General features: G+C 51.4%; 1 protein-coding gene across 2 annotated transcripts; it reads right to left on the bottom strand.

Annotated features, from left to right (window-relative positions):
• Nucleotides 1-33: 33 nt before the first annotated feature.
• LOC142021897 (uncharacterized) lies at nucleotides 34-15,452 on the bottom strand. 2 transcript variants are annotated; one of them, XM_075011186.1, is made up of 5 exons: nucleotides 15,346-15,452; nucleotides 6,858-8,004; nucleotides 6,370-6,548; nucleotides 4,010-4,144; nucleotides 34-2,967 (listed from the first exon to the last, which is right to left on the bottom strand). In XM_075011186.1, the coding sequence occupies exons 2-5, from the start codon at nucleotides 7,372-7,374 to the stop codon at nucleotides 2,587-2,589; spliced, it is 1,212 nt and encodes a 403-aa protein (XP_074867287.1). In that variant the 5' UTR covers nucleotides 7,375-8,004; nucleotides 15,346-15,452; the 3' UTR covers nucleotides 34-2,586. The 2 variants fall into 2 exon arrangements, with proteins under 2 accessions (XP_074867287.1, XP_074867288.1); XM_075011187.1 differs by lacking the exon at nucleotides 15,346-15,452 and having other exon boundaries at nucleotides 6,858-11,545.

Raw genomic sequence — 15,452 nt, 5'->3', positions numbered from 1 at the left:
AGAAAGCGCTAACACTCCCAAGCCTTCTCACAAGACAGTGTTGGTAAACCAAGTGGCGGCAGCTTGCTGGGGATCTGAATTATCACAAGCTCTGGGCAGCTGGGGCAAGGATTAACAGAAGGGTGGACTGGCTTATCCTGGAAGTAGAGTCCAGCTGTTGTTCAGCCTAATTGCTCCTGTACATGTGAGTGAAGTGTGTTATTCCAGGGGATAAACAACATTCCTTAACTCTTTTGGTTCCAATCCCGGTTAGATGCTCTGTCTAGGTCTTTCAAAGGCCCTGCCATTCTGATGACAGTACAGCAGGGGCCACAGGCTTACAAACCTAAATGTGTGAAGAGAGGATAGTTGTGCATGTGATTAATACACAAAGTTTGCTTTTCAGGTTAGTGGGGTAGAACATCTCTGGTTGAGAATCTGTCATTTCTGCCCTGGCTTGACTAGGTCTAACCCCTAACCCCGCAGGGTGCTTTTATGCCTCAAGCAGGGTCTTAAGTGCAAGAGGCTGTTCTCATTCCCAGGTCTGCAGCACCTACAGCTACATGGAAGGACAAGAGGAGGAGGGTGCACATTTTGTCTGCTCCCACTTCAGAAGGGACCTCTTGCCCCCACTGGTGGTTGGGGGGGTGGGGGGGAGAGAAACAGGGACAACCCCTTATCCAACCGCGGCAGGAGCTCCCTGACAGCCTGCAGGGGAGGCAGGCTACTTGAGCCACCTGCTGGTCAAACATGGGACAGTGGGTTAAAAGGTTCAAAGCCCTGTCCCTGTTTCATACTCAACTCCTGTGTGTCTGAGGGGGAGCTATGTTAGTCTCTATACATGAAAACACGAGGAGTCCTGCGGCTCCTTATAGACTAACGGATATTTTGGAGCATCAGCTTTCGTGGGCAAAGACCCAGTCAGGGAGGATGTGGCTCACTTAGCTGCTGGAAGTGGGCCCCACCCTCCCTGACTGAATTGACTTCCTCAACTCTGGCCTTCCACTTGCTCGGGACTCCCTCCTTTTCACGAGCCTGTATAATTAGAGCTGCCTCTGGAATCTCCACTATGTGCATCTGATGAAGCAGGTCTTTGACCATGAAAGCTCATGCTCAAAAAGATCTGTTAGTCTCTAAAGTGCCCCAGGGCTTCTCATTTTCACCTACTGTGCTCCAGCGTTCCTGCCAGAGACACCCCATGTTGCATACCTGCCCAGCCCCAGCTGGCAGTCCTTCTCTACTGGCTGTCCTATACCCTCCGCCCTGTCCCACAGAGCTGTGTCTATCCACCCAGCCCCATCCCACAGACCTACCTCATGTGGCTGTGCTTACCCACCCAGCTCCGTCCCCATACCCAGTACACGCTGCCTTCTGTACCTACTCAGTCCCCTCTGATAGTGCTGCTCCTCTCAGCATTGCATATCCACACAGCCCTGCCCCACTGCCCTGCTTCACGCAGCCTTGTGTACCGCCCCCCCGGCCCACTGCGACAGACCCACTCCACACTGAGGTAACTTCCGCTGTTTAATTGTAGAGCAGCTCCAACGCAGCAAGGAAAGAAGGCAGTTGGTTTGAGCCACGCTCTCAGCTGCCACAGCTCTCTTTCAGTTCCCTAGGACTGAGGGCAGGGGAGCACTTAGCAGTATTTGACCTGATGTGCAACAGAAGGAGCAGTTCCTACCTTTGCGCCTTATCCCATCCATGATACAGTCATGGCAGGAGCACCCCGCCCCCACCACTCCCTAGGCATGAGTGCAGCTGAGGTAGAGGCACAAGCCTGCCAGGAGCATTGGGTAATTCTCCCTGCAGCTAGCCTGCCCTGCCCTGCCCTTGCTTCACTCTCCCAGTACCTCAACGAGCTCACAGCTGTAGACAGACCAACTGATCGATCAATCAATCAATCACCCCTCTCACTGACATGGAATTGTATTTTGGGAGGGTGGCGGTGCATGAAACAACCAGCATGCCACTGAGAGCCCTGTCTGCTCCTGGAACGAGGAGGGATTGGACTTCACTGGGATTATTTTACTCTCCTCGGACCACTCCAAAAGGACAGGCACAAAGGGGCCAAACCCCAGGCTCCTGCGCGTTCTGCTGCTCCTGCTTCCTTCCCTGCAGAAACATTAGATGCATGCCCTGACCGGGGAGCACAATTCCTGCCACCATGTTTTCCTTCTCAGGAACATGGTGCTTGTTTGTAGCTGCTGGAGTCCCATAGCCCTGGGGCCAAGGAGCTACACAGTTCCTAGAATTAAGACTTCCTTTTAATCACCTATTTTTTTCAGCTTTCCATTGATACGACTCCTCCTGGGGCAGCAGGTCTGGATTAACTAGGCCCAAGCAGACTGAGTCTCACTATTACGGGTGGCCTTCCTTCTCCCAGTCTTCTGTTCCTGAGGTGACAGGGCCTTAGCATGGCTTTTACAGCTGTAGTTACGAAGTGCAAATGCTGCTTCTCTTCACTCAGCTGCAGCTGCCTGCTTGGGATCCTGTTATTCTTCGGCTGGGGTGATGGGGTTGGGGGCAGGGGTAACTGCTTTGTCCATACCTAATGCTGTGCCACTCTTGTGCCCAGGCCCATGTAAGTTTGCTGGCATCAGCCTTACATTAGATAAGCTCCATCTTAAATTGGCTGAAGTTTGGTACAGCGGGTGAGGGATCAGCCATGCTGCTGAAGGGGACACAAGGCTCGTTTCCTGGCACTGTCGCCTGGCTCACCGTGGAGCTGAGCTGCTGCAGCGTCATCAGCACCTCTTGCTGGAAACGCTGCTGCTGCTCCTGCTGGCGCTCCATGCAGCACTGTCTCTCTAGCACCACCTGTATTGCGTAGGTCAGTTTCTGCACCTCTGAGTGCACGGCGTCCAGCTTCTCAGCAATAGCCTGGGAGCTGGGCGAAGGGACCAGCATCTGACTGCCCCACATGGGGTTCTGGCTGCCTGCAGGACAGGCAGGGTTTAGCAGGGCCGTTTGAGTGCTGGCATCTCTGACCTGCAAGAAAGAGCAGAAAGGCAGTGAGGGGCCATTTCTCAGAGAACCAGCTTGGCACGGACGTCTATATTCCTTGTTCAAACGTCTTTCCATGTGAGAGCAGGACAGCTAGCACCTGACAGCTGCAGCTCCTGGGATCTGATTTGACCTCTCATCCTATCCTCCTAACCCATCCTACACTGCCACTGCTACTCTAGCCCTGTCTACCACCCAGCTGGCCCATACACCTTTAGCTTGGCCCCTCTGTAGTAGCTTTGCAATGTGCAAAAATTAAGACTGCCCTTTTCAGAAAGGAGCGTGAAGGACTGTACACTCAGTCCTGCCAGAAAGTGGCTCATTGAGGAGAGCGATAAGGGGCCCATGGGACTGTCTTGGTCAGCTCGCCAGGAACCTACATACATCATCTCTCTGGAGGAGAACAACCACAACTTCTAGCACAGATGCAGATCTTCAGCCAGGTCCTCAGTGGGGCTGGGGCAGTGCTCCCTGGAAAGGAAGCAGGCACCAGATACCCCATAGGGAACACTAAGAGCATCTAAGGGGACACTTTTTGGAGTGGGACTCTTCATTAGTGTAGCCGTGTGCTCCTCTTTTCCTCATCAGTAAGTTCACTTCTGCAAGCAAGACACGTGGGTGTGGCGCAGAGTTGGGCTGGCCAGCTCTGCTAGAGCAGGCTGTCGTTCCAAAACCAGAGCAGCTGGCTCCTCTCAGCTTCAGCTTTGCCTCTGCCCAGCTATTACTCTGCTACTTACCTAGAAATGCTGTCCTCAGGACAGCAGGTGTTAAATCAATCTGCCCCTCCACCTTGTGTGTTTTCCCTAGGCTAGCTCTGCATCCTGCCATTTGGCTCCTGGGGGAGATCAGCGTCCACTCTCCCAGCCATAACAGCACGCGCCCTTGTTGCTTATGGCTTTGTCCCAAGGAATTGTGGCAAGGCAGGCAGGATGCATTTTGGCAGTCGTCCTGGCGTCCCTGGCAACCTGATGGTTCATTCACTCAATAGGCTAGTACCTACATACCATGTGCCTCTTAGCTTACTTACATGTGCGCTGTGGCTCGCAGAGGCTGCCATGACAGATGGGCTCGCCCAGGGAGGCTGGCCGGCCGGTTCTACGCCCACCACAAAGGGCAGGACAGTCATCGACTCCGACGGACTGTGCCCATTGTGAGTGGTTGCCTGTTCAACGTCAGAGAATAACAAGCATTAGTCATGCACGGGACTCAAGACACCTTATTACACTGCAGGGGAGCCTAAAGCTCATGAGTAGCCATGTGAGTCTCAGTCCAAGTGTGACTCTGCCCTGACCTGCAGCTTCATCCTTGGGTCCTCCCCTCCCCTAAGATCCATGCAGCTCACTGCCACCGGGCAGAAGCTCCTGCAATCCTGGTCTCCCTCCTCCTTGCTCAGCTCTCCTGCTTTCCTGTTTTCCCCTTTCGTCTCCACACAGACCAGAGAATGGACAGAAGCTATCACCTAGCCCAGAGTTTGTAGTGACTGAGAGACCCAAACCTGCTCTTTAGAAGTCAACAGGAAAGACCAGTTCCTAGTTCTGTAACTGGTGCTCTTCGAGATGGGTGGCTCGCCTCCACTCCACGTTCACTTGCCCTGTGTGCTAGGGCCAGAAGGTCTCCCTCAGCAGCATCCACAGGGGAGCAGTTCTAACAATCCCGGGAGTGGTGCCACCATGACACAGTGGAAGGGGTGCTGTATGCCCCCCCCACCTTCAGCTTCCTCTTGCCGCAGACTCCAACAGTGGGGAGCTGGGGGCTGGAAGAGCAATGGACATGAGCAACATCTCGGCGAAGACCAGCTACAGACAGCTCTCGGTCTTGTCTTCAAGTGCCTGCTCGTGTCCACTGCACAGACAGTGACTCCAAGCGGCACCCCTCATGAAGGGCGGGCGTTCAAGATGGCGCTGACTGTAACACAGCTCTGCCAAACCCAGTGTCATCTCTGGCCTGCTGAGTAATGGGATGGTGAGAGGTGAACATATGGACTGACGACCCTATGGCAGCCCTGTAGATTTTGTGGACTGACACATGCACCAAGAAGACACTGCTGGGGCCTGCACCCCAGTTGAGTGACTTTGGATGATGAGTGGTGAGCGGCCTTCGAGAGTTCATAGCAGCTCTGGGTACACGCCCTAATCCAGTTCACAACCTGTTGAGCAGACACGGGCAAGCCCTTCCTTCTATCGGGTAGCTACAAACAGCAGCATTGATCTATGGAGAGGCTTGGTCTGCTCTAATTATAACACCAAGTTCTAAGGGATAACTGCGGCACAGAGAAGGGAAGTGATTTGTCCGAGGCCACATACAGCTGTAAACAAACCTCAAGGATTCTGAGTGGGCAAAAATCCAGCCTGCTGAGTCAAAGGGAAAGGGGAGCCTTGAGCCCAAGCCACCAAGTCCCTCAGCCTCCCAATGCCTTTGTCAGAGTGCACGAAGACAATCATAGAATCATAGAATAGTAGGACTGGAAGGGACCTCGAGGGGCCATCGAGTCCAGCCCCCTGCCCCCACGGCAGGACCAAGCACTTTCTAGACCATCCCTGAAAGCCATCTATCTAACCTCTTCTTAAATATCTCCAGTGATGGAGATTCTACCACCTCCCTTGGCAATTTGTTCCAGTGTTTGATCACCCTGACAGTTAGGAACTTTTTCCTGAACCTCCCCTGCTGCAATTTCAGTCCATTGCCGCTTGTTCTATCCTCAGAGGCAAGGAAGAACAAGTTCCCTCCCTCTGCCTTATGACACCCTTTTAAATACCTGAAAACTGTTATCATGTCCCCCCTCAATCTTCTCTTTTCCAAACTAAACAAGCCCAATTCTCTCAGCCTTTCTTCATAGATCATGTTCTCCAGACCTTTGATCATTATTGTTGCTCTCCTCTGGACCCTCTCCAACTTCTCCACATCCTTCCTGAACTGCGGTGCCCAGAACTGGACACAATACTCCAGCTGAGGCCTAACCAGCACAGAGTAGAGTGGGAGAATGACTTCTCGTGTTTGGTTCAAAACACACCTGTTTATGCAGCCTAGAATCATGTTTGCTGTTTTTGCAACAGCATCACACTGTTGACTCATATTTAACTTGTGGTCCACTATAACCCCTAGATCCCTTTCTGCTGTACTCATTCCCCACGAGTGGGTTGCACGTCCCCCCACCTAACTCCCTGGGGCAGGCCTCTGGAGAGGACACCTCACAGAAGCCCAGGATCCCTTGTTCCTCCAGTGCACTGGAGGCTGGGTTCACACAGAGCCTTCTCAAACTGGGGACAGGGGAGTATCATCAACCCATTTGGGCAGATCCAACTGTAATCTATTGGGTCCCTGCTTGAGCAGGTCTCCAGTCCTGCTGGGGTGGAAAAGGGGGTTTCCATCCACAAGCCAGCCCTGTACCTTCTTCTGGACGTGGATGGCCCTGTCCACAATCTTCTTCTTCACAATTAAGGCTGGATTCCTGGCAGGCGGGAAGAACACCCTGTCCCTACTGTTCAGCTGCTGTTGTGCTGTGGCTGGTGGAAGCGGAGATGGCTGGTTATCTACAGCTGAGGTCTGAGTCCCAGGGCAGTCACCACCTGGATGGGTAGACAGAGTAACCAAAGAGCAAAGCACCTTGAAATGAGACCCTGAACTGAGTGCCAGCCTTTCCCCAGCCCCACAGGGGAACGAGACGCCTTCATCCCTAGGGACTGAGGCTTTCAGCTCCGCCATGCACCTTCCCCCTCCTCAGATATGCCTGAGGCCTAAAGGCCCTGGCCAGCCGGCCAGGTTTCCAGAGCAGGGATGCAAGTGGAGACTCACCAGACCACTCAGCAACCCACCAGGCTGCTTGGAGAAGTTCACAGGCCTATCCAAGACTAACGATCAAGGAAGCCAGGCCTTACCTTTAATAGGGGACAGCTGTACTGCTGGGTATGGGCTGATGGGCATTGCAGGCACCTTCCCAAACTGCCCATGATCCCTGCAAAGTGACGTCACACTGACTATTTTGATGTCGTCTTTGCAGTCTTGGTTGCCATTGAAGTGTGGCTCCTTGCAGCTCATGGTGGCTCTTCCAGGGAGTGCTGCAGGCCTGGGACCTGCTTGCCTGTTGCCCCTGGCCTCCGCCTGCTTGTTCTGTTCAGTCTCATTTTCCTGCAGCAAGTTCCAGAGCTGCTCGCCCTCCCAGCCAGCCTGGCCGACGGCTGTTCTCCTGCTCTCCCGTCCTGTGGGTGGCTGGGGATGGGAGACAGCCGGCAGCTGCGTCAGCTCCACATTCTTACGCTTGAGGAACAGATAGACAGCCTGTGGGGTCACCCGGATATTGTCTAGCTCTAGGACCTTCTTGATTTTGCGGAAGCTCAGACCAGCTTTGCGCAACTCCACTATCCGCCTCTTGGCATGGTCATCCAAGCGGCCCATTGCTCACTGGGCAGGATGGGGGCATGAATCCAAGCCCTTGCCCATCTGCTGCTTCGTGCTAATCTTCTGTAGCTACGTCCTCACTCCTGCTAGCACAGCGAGCTGGGCCATACCCTTCCCATGAGGGCCCTGCTGCCATCACTGCTCTCCCGACAGCCAGCTAAGGAGCCAGACAAAGCACTTGGTAGGTAGTAGCCGAGGTGGTATCCGTGGCAGAAGAGGACATGCTGTGCAAGCCTCTGCTAGTTGTGTGTCCCAGGGCTGCCTACAGTGGCCATAGCCCTTACTGGAGTCACCAGAGCTCCAGATGGGTAACGGCTGGGGGATGCTGCCCCACTCATCAGAGACATGAAAGGACCTGCTTGTTTTTCAGGCCTGCAGCTCACTGCAGGAGAGGCACAAGAAGAAAGCGGCACAGCAGTGGAGCATTCCCCGTGTCAAAAGGTGGAAAGAGATTCAACTTCCAGCCCGTGGGAAAGGGAGCAGCAGCCTGTGTGTCCTGGGGCGGTCGCACTGGTGGTGTGCGGCAGGATAAATCCAGCCTGCGAATGTCCCTGCTGGAGGAGTGGCAGGCCTCTCACGTACCGAGCTGGGGACCAGTTCCCTTGGGATCAGCTAGCTGCCCACAGCCTGGAAGCAGAAGAAGAAGAAGAAAAAGGGGGTGGGGTGGAGTCAGGAGCTGGGGGCAGGCAGCCTTACTGCGAGGGGCTCACTTACTGTTCTCTGAAAGTTGCTATTTAGAGGATTTTTGTTGTTATTTAAACTCCTTTACAAGCAGCAAGGAGCACTCCCAGCCTCTTGGGAGCCCTGTGCTGTGCACCAGATGTCAAGTCACTACTGTTTGTGCTATCCCAGGACCTCAACAAGCACAACTGGCCTAGGCCCATCCTGTCAGATGGGATTCGGTCGTGCTGTTTGGCACGGAATGGGAGGAGCACTAGCTGTTGGGGTGCCAACCAGGAGCTCTCATGGCACAATTCCGATTTCGGGTCCTGAGTGCACACGGTGCCCAACCTAGTGGAACTGGCCAATTCAAGAGACCTTTTCCAATCTGTCCACATCTTTCCTGAAATGTGGTGCCCAGAGTACACACTACTACATTGGAGACGTAATCAGCACACAGTAGAGTGAAAGAAATACATCTTGTATCTTGCGTACGTCACTCCTATTAATACATCCCAAAATGAGGTCAGGTGTTCTGTTTTCCAGTAGCGTCACACAGTTGATTCATATTTAGTTTGTGGCCCACAATGACCCCTAGATCCTTTTCCGCAGGACTCCTTTCTAGATAGCAGTTTTCCTTGATGTATGAAACTGATTGTTCCTTCCCAAGTGGAGTCCTTTCAATTTGTCCTTATTGAATTTCATCCTATTCACCTTAAAACTGTTTATCCAGCTTGTCCAGATCATTTTGAATTATGACCCTATCCTCCAATGGACTTGCAACCCTTCCTAACTTGGTGTCATCTGCAAACTTAATAAGCATTTTCTCCATGCCATTATCTAAAACACTGATAGTGGTTTACGAATGTGTGCTCTTGTGCACTAGACACTGTAATGAGCCCCACAGATCCAAGTCACACAAGCCATGGCAAAGCTGCTAGATGGTAACATTTTTTGGTTCCTTATTGAGGGTACAACTACATTACCAGAAGATTGACCCATAGTGATTCAATGTTGCATGTCTAGTGGGGACATGCAAAATTGAACTATCTGGGCTCAAGAGCTTATCCCTGTACACAGAATCATAGGGCTAGAAGGGACCTCAGGAAGTTATCTAGTCCAGCCCCCTGCTTCAAGCAGGATCAACCCCTACTAAGTCATCCCAGCCAGGACCTTGTCCAGCCGGGACTTAAAAACCTCAAGGGATGGAGAATCCATCATCTCTCTAGGCTACGCATTCCAATGCTTCACCACCCGCCTGGTGAAGTAGCTTTTCCTAATATCTAACCTACACCTTTCCCTCTCCAGCTTCTGACCATTACTCCTTGTTCTGCCATCTGACATCACTGAGAACAGTTTCCCACCCTCATTTTTAGAGCTCCCCTTCAGGAAGTTGAAGTCTGCTATTAAATCACCTCTAAGTCTTCTCTTCTGTAAACTAAACAAGCCCAAGTCCCTCAGCCTATCCTCATAGGTCTTGTGCTCCAGACCCTTAATCATTTTTGTTGCCCTTCACTGAACCTGCTCCAGCAAATCCACATCCTTTTTATACTGGGGGGCCCAAAACTGGACACAAAATTCCAGATGTGGCCTCACCAGTGCTGAATAAAGAGGAATAATGACTTCTCTAGATCTGCTCGAAATGCTCCTCCTAATGCACCCCAGTATGCCGTTAGCTTTCTTGGCTACAAGGGCACACTCTTTACTCATATCTAGCCTTTCATCCACCATAACCCCTAGGTCCCTTTCCATCGTACTGCTGCTGAGCCAGTCGGTCCCCAGCCTGTAACAATGTTTGGGATTCTTCTGCCCCAGGTGCAGGACTCCTCCTTACTGAACCACATCAGATTTCTTTTGGCCCAGTCCTCCAATTTATCCAGGTCCCTCTGGATTCTCTCTTACCCTCCAACGTATCTACCTCTCCCCCCTAGTTTTGTGTCATCTGCAAACTTGCTGAGGGTGCAACCCAGTCCCTCATCCAGGTCATTAATAAAGATGTTGAATAACACTGGCCCCAGAACCGAGCCTTGCGGTACTCTGCTTGAAACAGACCGCCATCCAGAAAGTGAGCCATTGACCACTACCCATTGGGCCCAACCATCTAGCCAGCTTTCTATCCCTCTTATAGTCCAAGGAACCAATCCACATTTCCTTAACTTATGGACAAGAATGTTGTACACCTCATTATCCAGAGGAGTAAGGGAGGTTGATGGGAGAGTTTCTCCCATTGACGTCCCTCAGTGAGGACAGCCAGATAAGTTGATCCTAGATAAGTCGATTCCAGATGCGCAGTTGTCATAGCTGGAATTGCATATCTAGGACTGATTTTTTCAGGTTTAGTGTAGATGTGCCCTAAAGTGAGCCAGATTCAGACCATCAAACTAGAGGCAAACAGTCATAGACCCCATTCTATTCTGGCTAGTTCTAATTGCATGATACAAATTGCACAAGATTCTGGGTATTTTACTGCAGCTCAGGGGAGGAAAACAGGCTTGCCCAGGAGAGCAACAGGTTCTCTCTTTCTTGTGTAGACAAGAACCTAGCTATTTCCAGGATATACTTATAATTCGGATCTGCCTTGTTTTCCATTTAGCATTTGTCTATACTGTACAGATCTCTCTGCAGGCTTCCAACTTTCTTTTACCAAACAAGCGATACATTTGCAAGGACTGAGTTCTCCATCGAGTTTTTGCTGATAGAACTGCAGTTGCCCCCAGCACAAAGGTTGTGTGACATAGCTGAGTTACACATTTATTAAAGAGACCTTTACACTTCTCCGGCATGACCCTTCCAGAGGTCTCTGTTCCAAAAAGAGAAAAGCAATCAGCTTTTTGAAAAAGAACGTAGCTTCCCTGGTGTACAGTTTTGAATTTGTCACTGTTTCCATTGTAAATCTTCTCCTAGTTTGGTTTTGCGGTCCCCCTGTTTCCACTGTTACAGACACTGCCATTTACTCACGGAGACCGAGGAAGCAATGCTGACGAGTGACTGCATTTAGCATTGAACATGGGACACCTCTTCTGATGGTGAGCCATGTTTGCAACCCATTGGTCCCACTCCCACAAATGTCTGAAACTTATCACAGCCAATGACATTTGATTTCTGACTTATAAATGTGTAAGTTGCTGCAAAACAGGTTTAGTCCTAAGTACTTTGAGAGAACAATTTATCACCTTCTTTATAATAATCTTTTACATACTGTACTTGAAAACTGTTCTCATGTTCTCTCTGTCATCTCTTTTCCAGACTAAAAAAGTCCAGTTTTTCTAATCTTTATTCATAGGTCATGTTTTCAAGACCTTTAAAGATTAATGAACAGATACTCAAATGAAATGAATTTGGATCCTAGTAGCTGAAGAAAATGCTACAGAAGCTTGTCCTAAAGTCCCTAGACAAGTAGCTAAATACAGGAACACCCACCTCTTTCTCTCTCTCTCTCTCTCCCCCTCTCCCCATAGCCCTGGGTCATGACCAGTGTTTCGGTCTAGCTGTTGTCCTTAGGAATAGGTTATGAAACTGTAATAACTAAAGCGCTAGGGTGATTCTCTCAAATTTAAGTCATACCTGCTGCCATTAGGAGTTCAAGTGGCACAGGGATCCAACCATTTTTTCCAGTAGTTTCTCAGCAGATCCATCACCTTCTTTTCCCCACTCGCTCTCCCTTGAGTAGCTCAGGAAATGCTGCCTTGTCTCATCATGCTGCATATCGTTCTGATACTCTTGCATCATTGCCCTCTGCTATGTTCAAGCAAGTCACCTTTTCTAGATCAATCTGCACTTGTGTCTTTCTGTCCCTGGCTGAGCTCACAAGCCCAAGTGCACCGATCCATCTAGGCACTGGGACAGCACTACGGATGTGTTCCTGGTTGCTGCATGTTTCACTCACTGAGCAACATCCTGTACTAAGTAAGCTGTAAAGCAATTCATTTACTTTACTTTTACCTCTGTACCTTTTAGTCAAAACTCATAACGGGGAGTCAAAGAGCTAACAAATATTAGAAACCATCCAAGCCCAAAGAGAAGTCTGTGCAAACACTGATTTTCTCTGCAGAGTCATTCAGGCAGCTACTTTGGGAAGGGCCTAGGAGCAGGTTTGTTACACCAGGAAAAAGTGGTCATCAGTACCACCGGTGGCTGCTTGAAGGGAGAGGAGGCCATTCTCTGAGCCTTGCTGACGCACTCTCTGCTAAGGGAGAGCATCATAACGAACACTTCCCCCTCAGCCTTTGGAATGCCTGAGGAAGACCAGCCATCTGGGTAAGGCACAATACGTGGGAGAAAGATAGGTCCGATTCCTGACTCTGCTACAGGCTCTTTCTGGACTTTGACAAACTGTTGGGATTCCCTCAGAAATCTTTTCTACTTGGTTTATCCGGAACACCGCACCCAGTTCTAGGAGAAGGCTTCATCCTGTTCTCTGGGATCCAAACCCTCTGCTGGACTCAGACCGTTGCTTATGTTACTTTATTAGGCAAGTAACAGCTCTGTGCTCATGCTGAGTAGGTTTAGGTACAGGGTGATACCACGGTTCCAGACCGGACACCACGCTGTGCCTTTATATATGGTTCTCCTAGCTACTAACTTTTGTTTTTAATTGAATTGGTTTGGACACGATATGGATCATGTACAGCCCAATCACTTTCCACATCATGCAAGCACAGCCGTCCCATCCAGAGGACTGTTCGGGGCAGCTGTCCCAGGCCCTACACCCTGCAGCAGCCACTTTTACTGTCCTATGAATGGGAACCAGAGGGCCAGGTGGCTCGGGAGATTGCCTTTGGGGGCCTCATGTAGGGCAGCAGCAGGGGTTGGGCTCCACTACACTCACCATGAGGGCAGGAGCCAGAGCAAGCCAGCAGCCTCCTCGGCTGCCCAGCTCTCAGCTTCGCTGTGGCAGTGGGAAGTGGAGCGCCCCAATCCCAAGATGCTCCACTTCCTGCTACCCAGCTGGAATGGGGTGAGTGGAGTAGGCTGCCATGTCACTCCAGTTCTCACTGTCTGAGTGCAGGGCAGCAACCCCTACTACCACTCTGTGCCAAGCCCCTGCCCCACAAGTAAGCCCGGGCTTATAAATCAATCTCTGTGCTTTATTTTCTAAGGCTGTACAATGGAGGATAGTACTTCCCCACTGCACAGAAATTTAACCATATTAGTTTTTGAAGCACTCAAGTCCTTCAACAAAAGGGGTAAAACATCTTGAAGTTACAGGGAAAAGATGTATTAGGTATTTTTAAGTTTTATGGTCTTAACATTTTTTCACACTCATGTAAAAGCATACAAGACAGTGTGCTCATAGGTCAGAAAGGAAGCAACATTCCTGTCACAAGAAGTTGATTTCCAGAACAGTAATAGAAAGGTAGCTATTAGTCTGTATTCTAACAAAACAAACCACCAGTCATGTAGCACTTTCAAGACTAACAAAATAATTTATTAGGTGGTGAGCTTTTCTGAAGAAGTGGGTGTGCCCCACAAAAGCTCATCACCTAATAAATTATTTTGTTAGTCTTTAAAGTGCTACATGACTGCTGGTTTGTTTTGATTTCCTGAGACACAAGAGGTTATGAGCCAAGAAGCCCAGCAAGTAAGCAAAACCACCATATTGATTTGACCCGGGCACACCCAAAGAGAGCCTTAGAAAGAATGACTACCTACCACTGACTTAGCTTTAAAATGCTTCTGTAGCTTTAAGCCTCCTAATTTCTCCTACATGTGATTCTGATGCAGCTTGGAGAATTAAAAACAGTACTCCCCCCTTATTGTATGTCTTGGACATGTCTAAAGAAAATGGAGTTGCTTTTTCGTGTTGGGAATCAGGAGGTTTAATGTTCAGTAAACATGCTCACACAGAGGCAGGCCACACTTTATAAAAATACCACGGGGCGGGGGGCGGGGAAAAGTCACTGCATATTTTTAGAAGTTACAAGTTTGCTTGTTTTGAACTAGCAGCAAAACTGCAAGGCTCAGTTTTAAAACGTGATGGTGTCTCTGCGTAGAACTTCAGAGGATCAGAACCTACAGTTAACTAAAAAATATGCTACAACTTCTAGGTAAATTCTGAATTTTCACCAAATTGACAGTGTCCCTGTTACCCCTTGTTATTTTCAGAAGTGGTACAAACAGCAGGGAAGGAAATCCAGTAAAAACCTCTTTTCTGCAATTTCAAACCTATTTTCTTAATGCCCAGAACCCCTTGCAGCTATGGGTGCATTTCAGTGATCTCCAATGACAATGCGGTCCCATTATTACACATGCAATTAGGAGGAAAGATTTCAAGTTTCCAGAGCAAACATGCCAAATATTCCCCACCTTGCAGTTTGTTCACTGCCACCAGGACAGGTGATTGCATCCTATAAAGCCAAATGCTTATCTCACCCCATTAATACATGCAGAGAGTGTCTCACACCTCCCGCCTTAATTTTAAAAAAAGAGTCTAAAATGCCTGTACTGTCTGGAAGCTATCGTCATCCTGCACCTCAGTGCTATGATGGTCGCAAGATGCAATCTTTGTGCAACAGGCATGGTTGCATCATACTCTAATAAAACAGGGGCAAGTACTGGACGAGTGCCCCTTTCTAGCATCCACTTCTAATGAAATAAACAATCAAACGTGAGTGCTCCAGCACAGGAAGCACTAGCTAAGGGATCTCCCCGATGCTTCGCAGCTTTGCGAGGCCCCCCGCTGGAAGCACGCCCCTGGCATGGTGACGGAGCGCCCCTAGTTCAGCTGCAGAGACAGGGCATTAGGCAGCTGACCAGCCCTCGCTCACGTCTGCCTCCTCTAACACAGGAAGGCCCAAAGCGAGGCCACGCGGGTGAGCTCCCCGCCTCCGCCGGGGCCGCCGCCAGATGCTTCAAAGGCAACGCAGGGAGCACGGCGAGAGCCCGCCCGTCTCGTTGGGTGCCTGCAGCTGGGGCCGCCCGCAGCACGGGGCCGCTTCTCGGCGAGCGGGCGCGGAAAGCCGGGGGCCAGGCTGACCGGGGGCCGCGCCCCCGAGGCCCGAGCGCTCGGCTCCAGGCGCCCCCGTTACCGCTGCGCCCGCGCCCCGCACACGTCGCCCCCCAGCCGCCCGGGGAGGAAGAGCCGAGCGCGCGCGGCCCTTGTCTGCATCCCGGCCGGCCCCAGCAGGACGAGCGGGCCCGAGCCGTGCCCCGAGCCGACGCCGCCCAGCGCGGCCGCCGGCCGGGGCCGGGGCCGGGGCAGCCAGGGAGCGATGGCTCCGCGGGCCCCGCCGCTGCCCCGCCCCGCCCCGCCTCGCCTCGCACGAGCGGCCGATCGGCGCCCGGGCCCCGCTGCCCCGGCACACGCACCCTGAGTCCGGTCGCCGCCGCCGCCGCCGCGGTCGCGCTCCTCAGTGGGCTGGGGGCCGGCCGGCCGGCGAGGGCTGCCGGGAAAGGGGGGGGGCGCCGCGAGGGGT

The sequence above is a fragment of the Carettochelys insculpta genome, chromosome 16, assembly GCF_033958435.1.
Source record: "Carettochelys insculpta isolate YL-2023 chromosome 16, ASM3395843v1, whole genome shotgun sequence".
NCBI classification, from domain to species: Eukaryota; Metazoa; Chordata; order Testudines; family Carettochelyidae; genus Carettochelys; species Carettochelys insculpta.
Note: the sequence above shows the minus strand (reverse complement) of the source record. Positions and strands in the feature narration are given on the sequence as shown.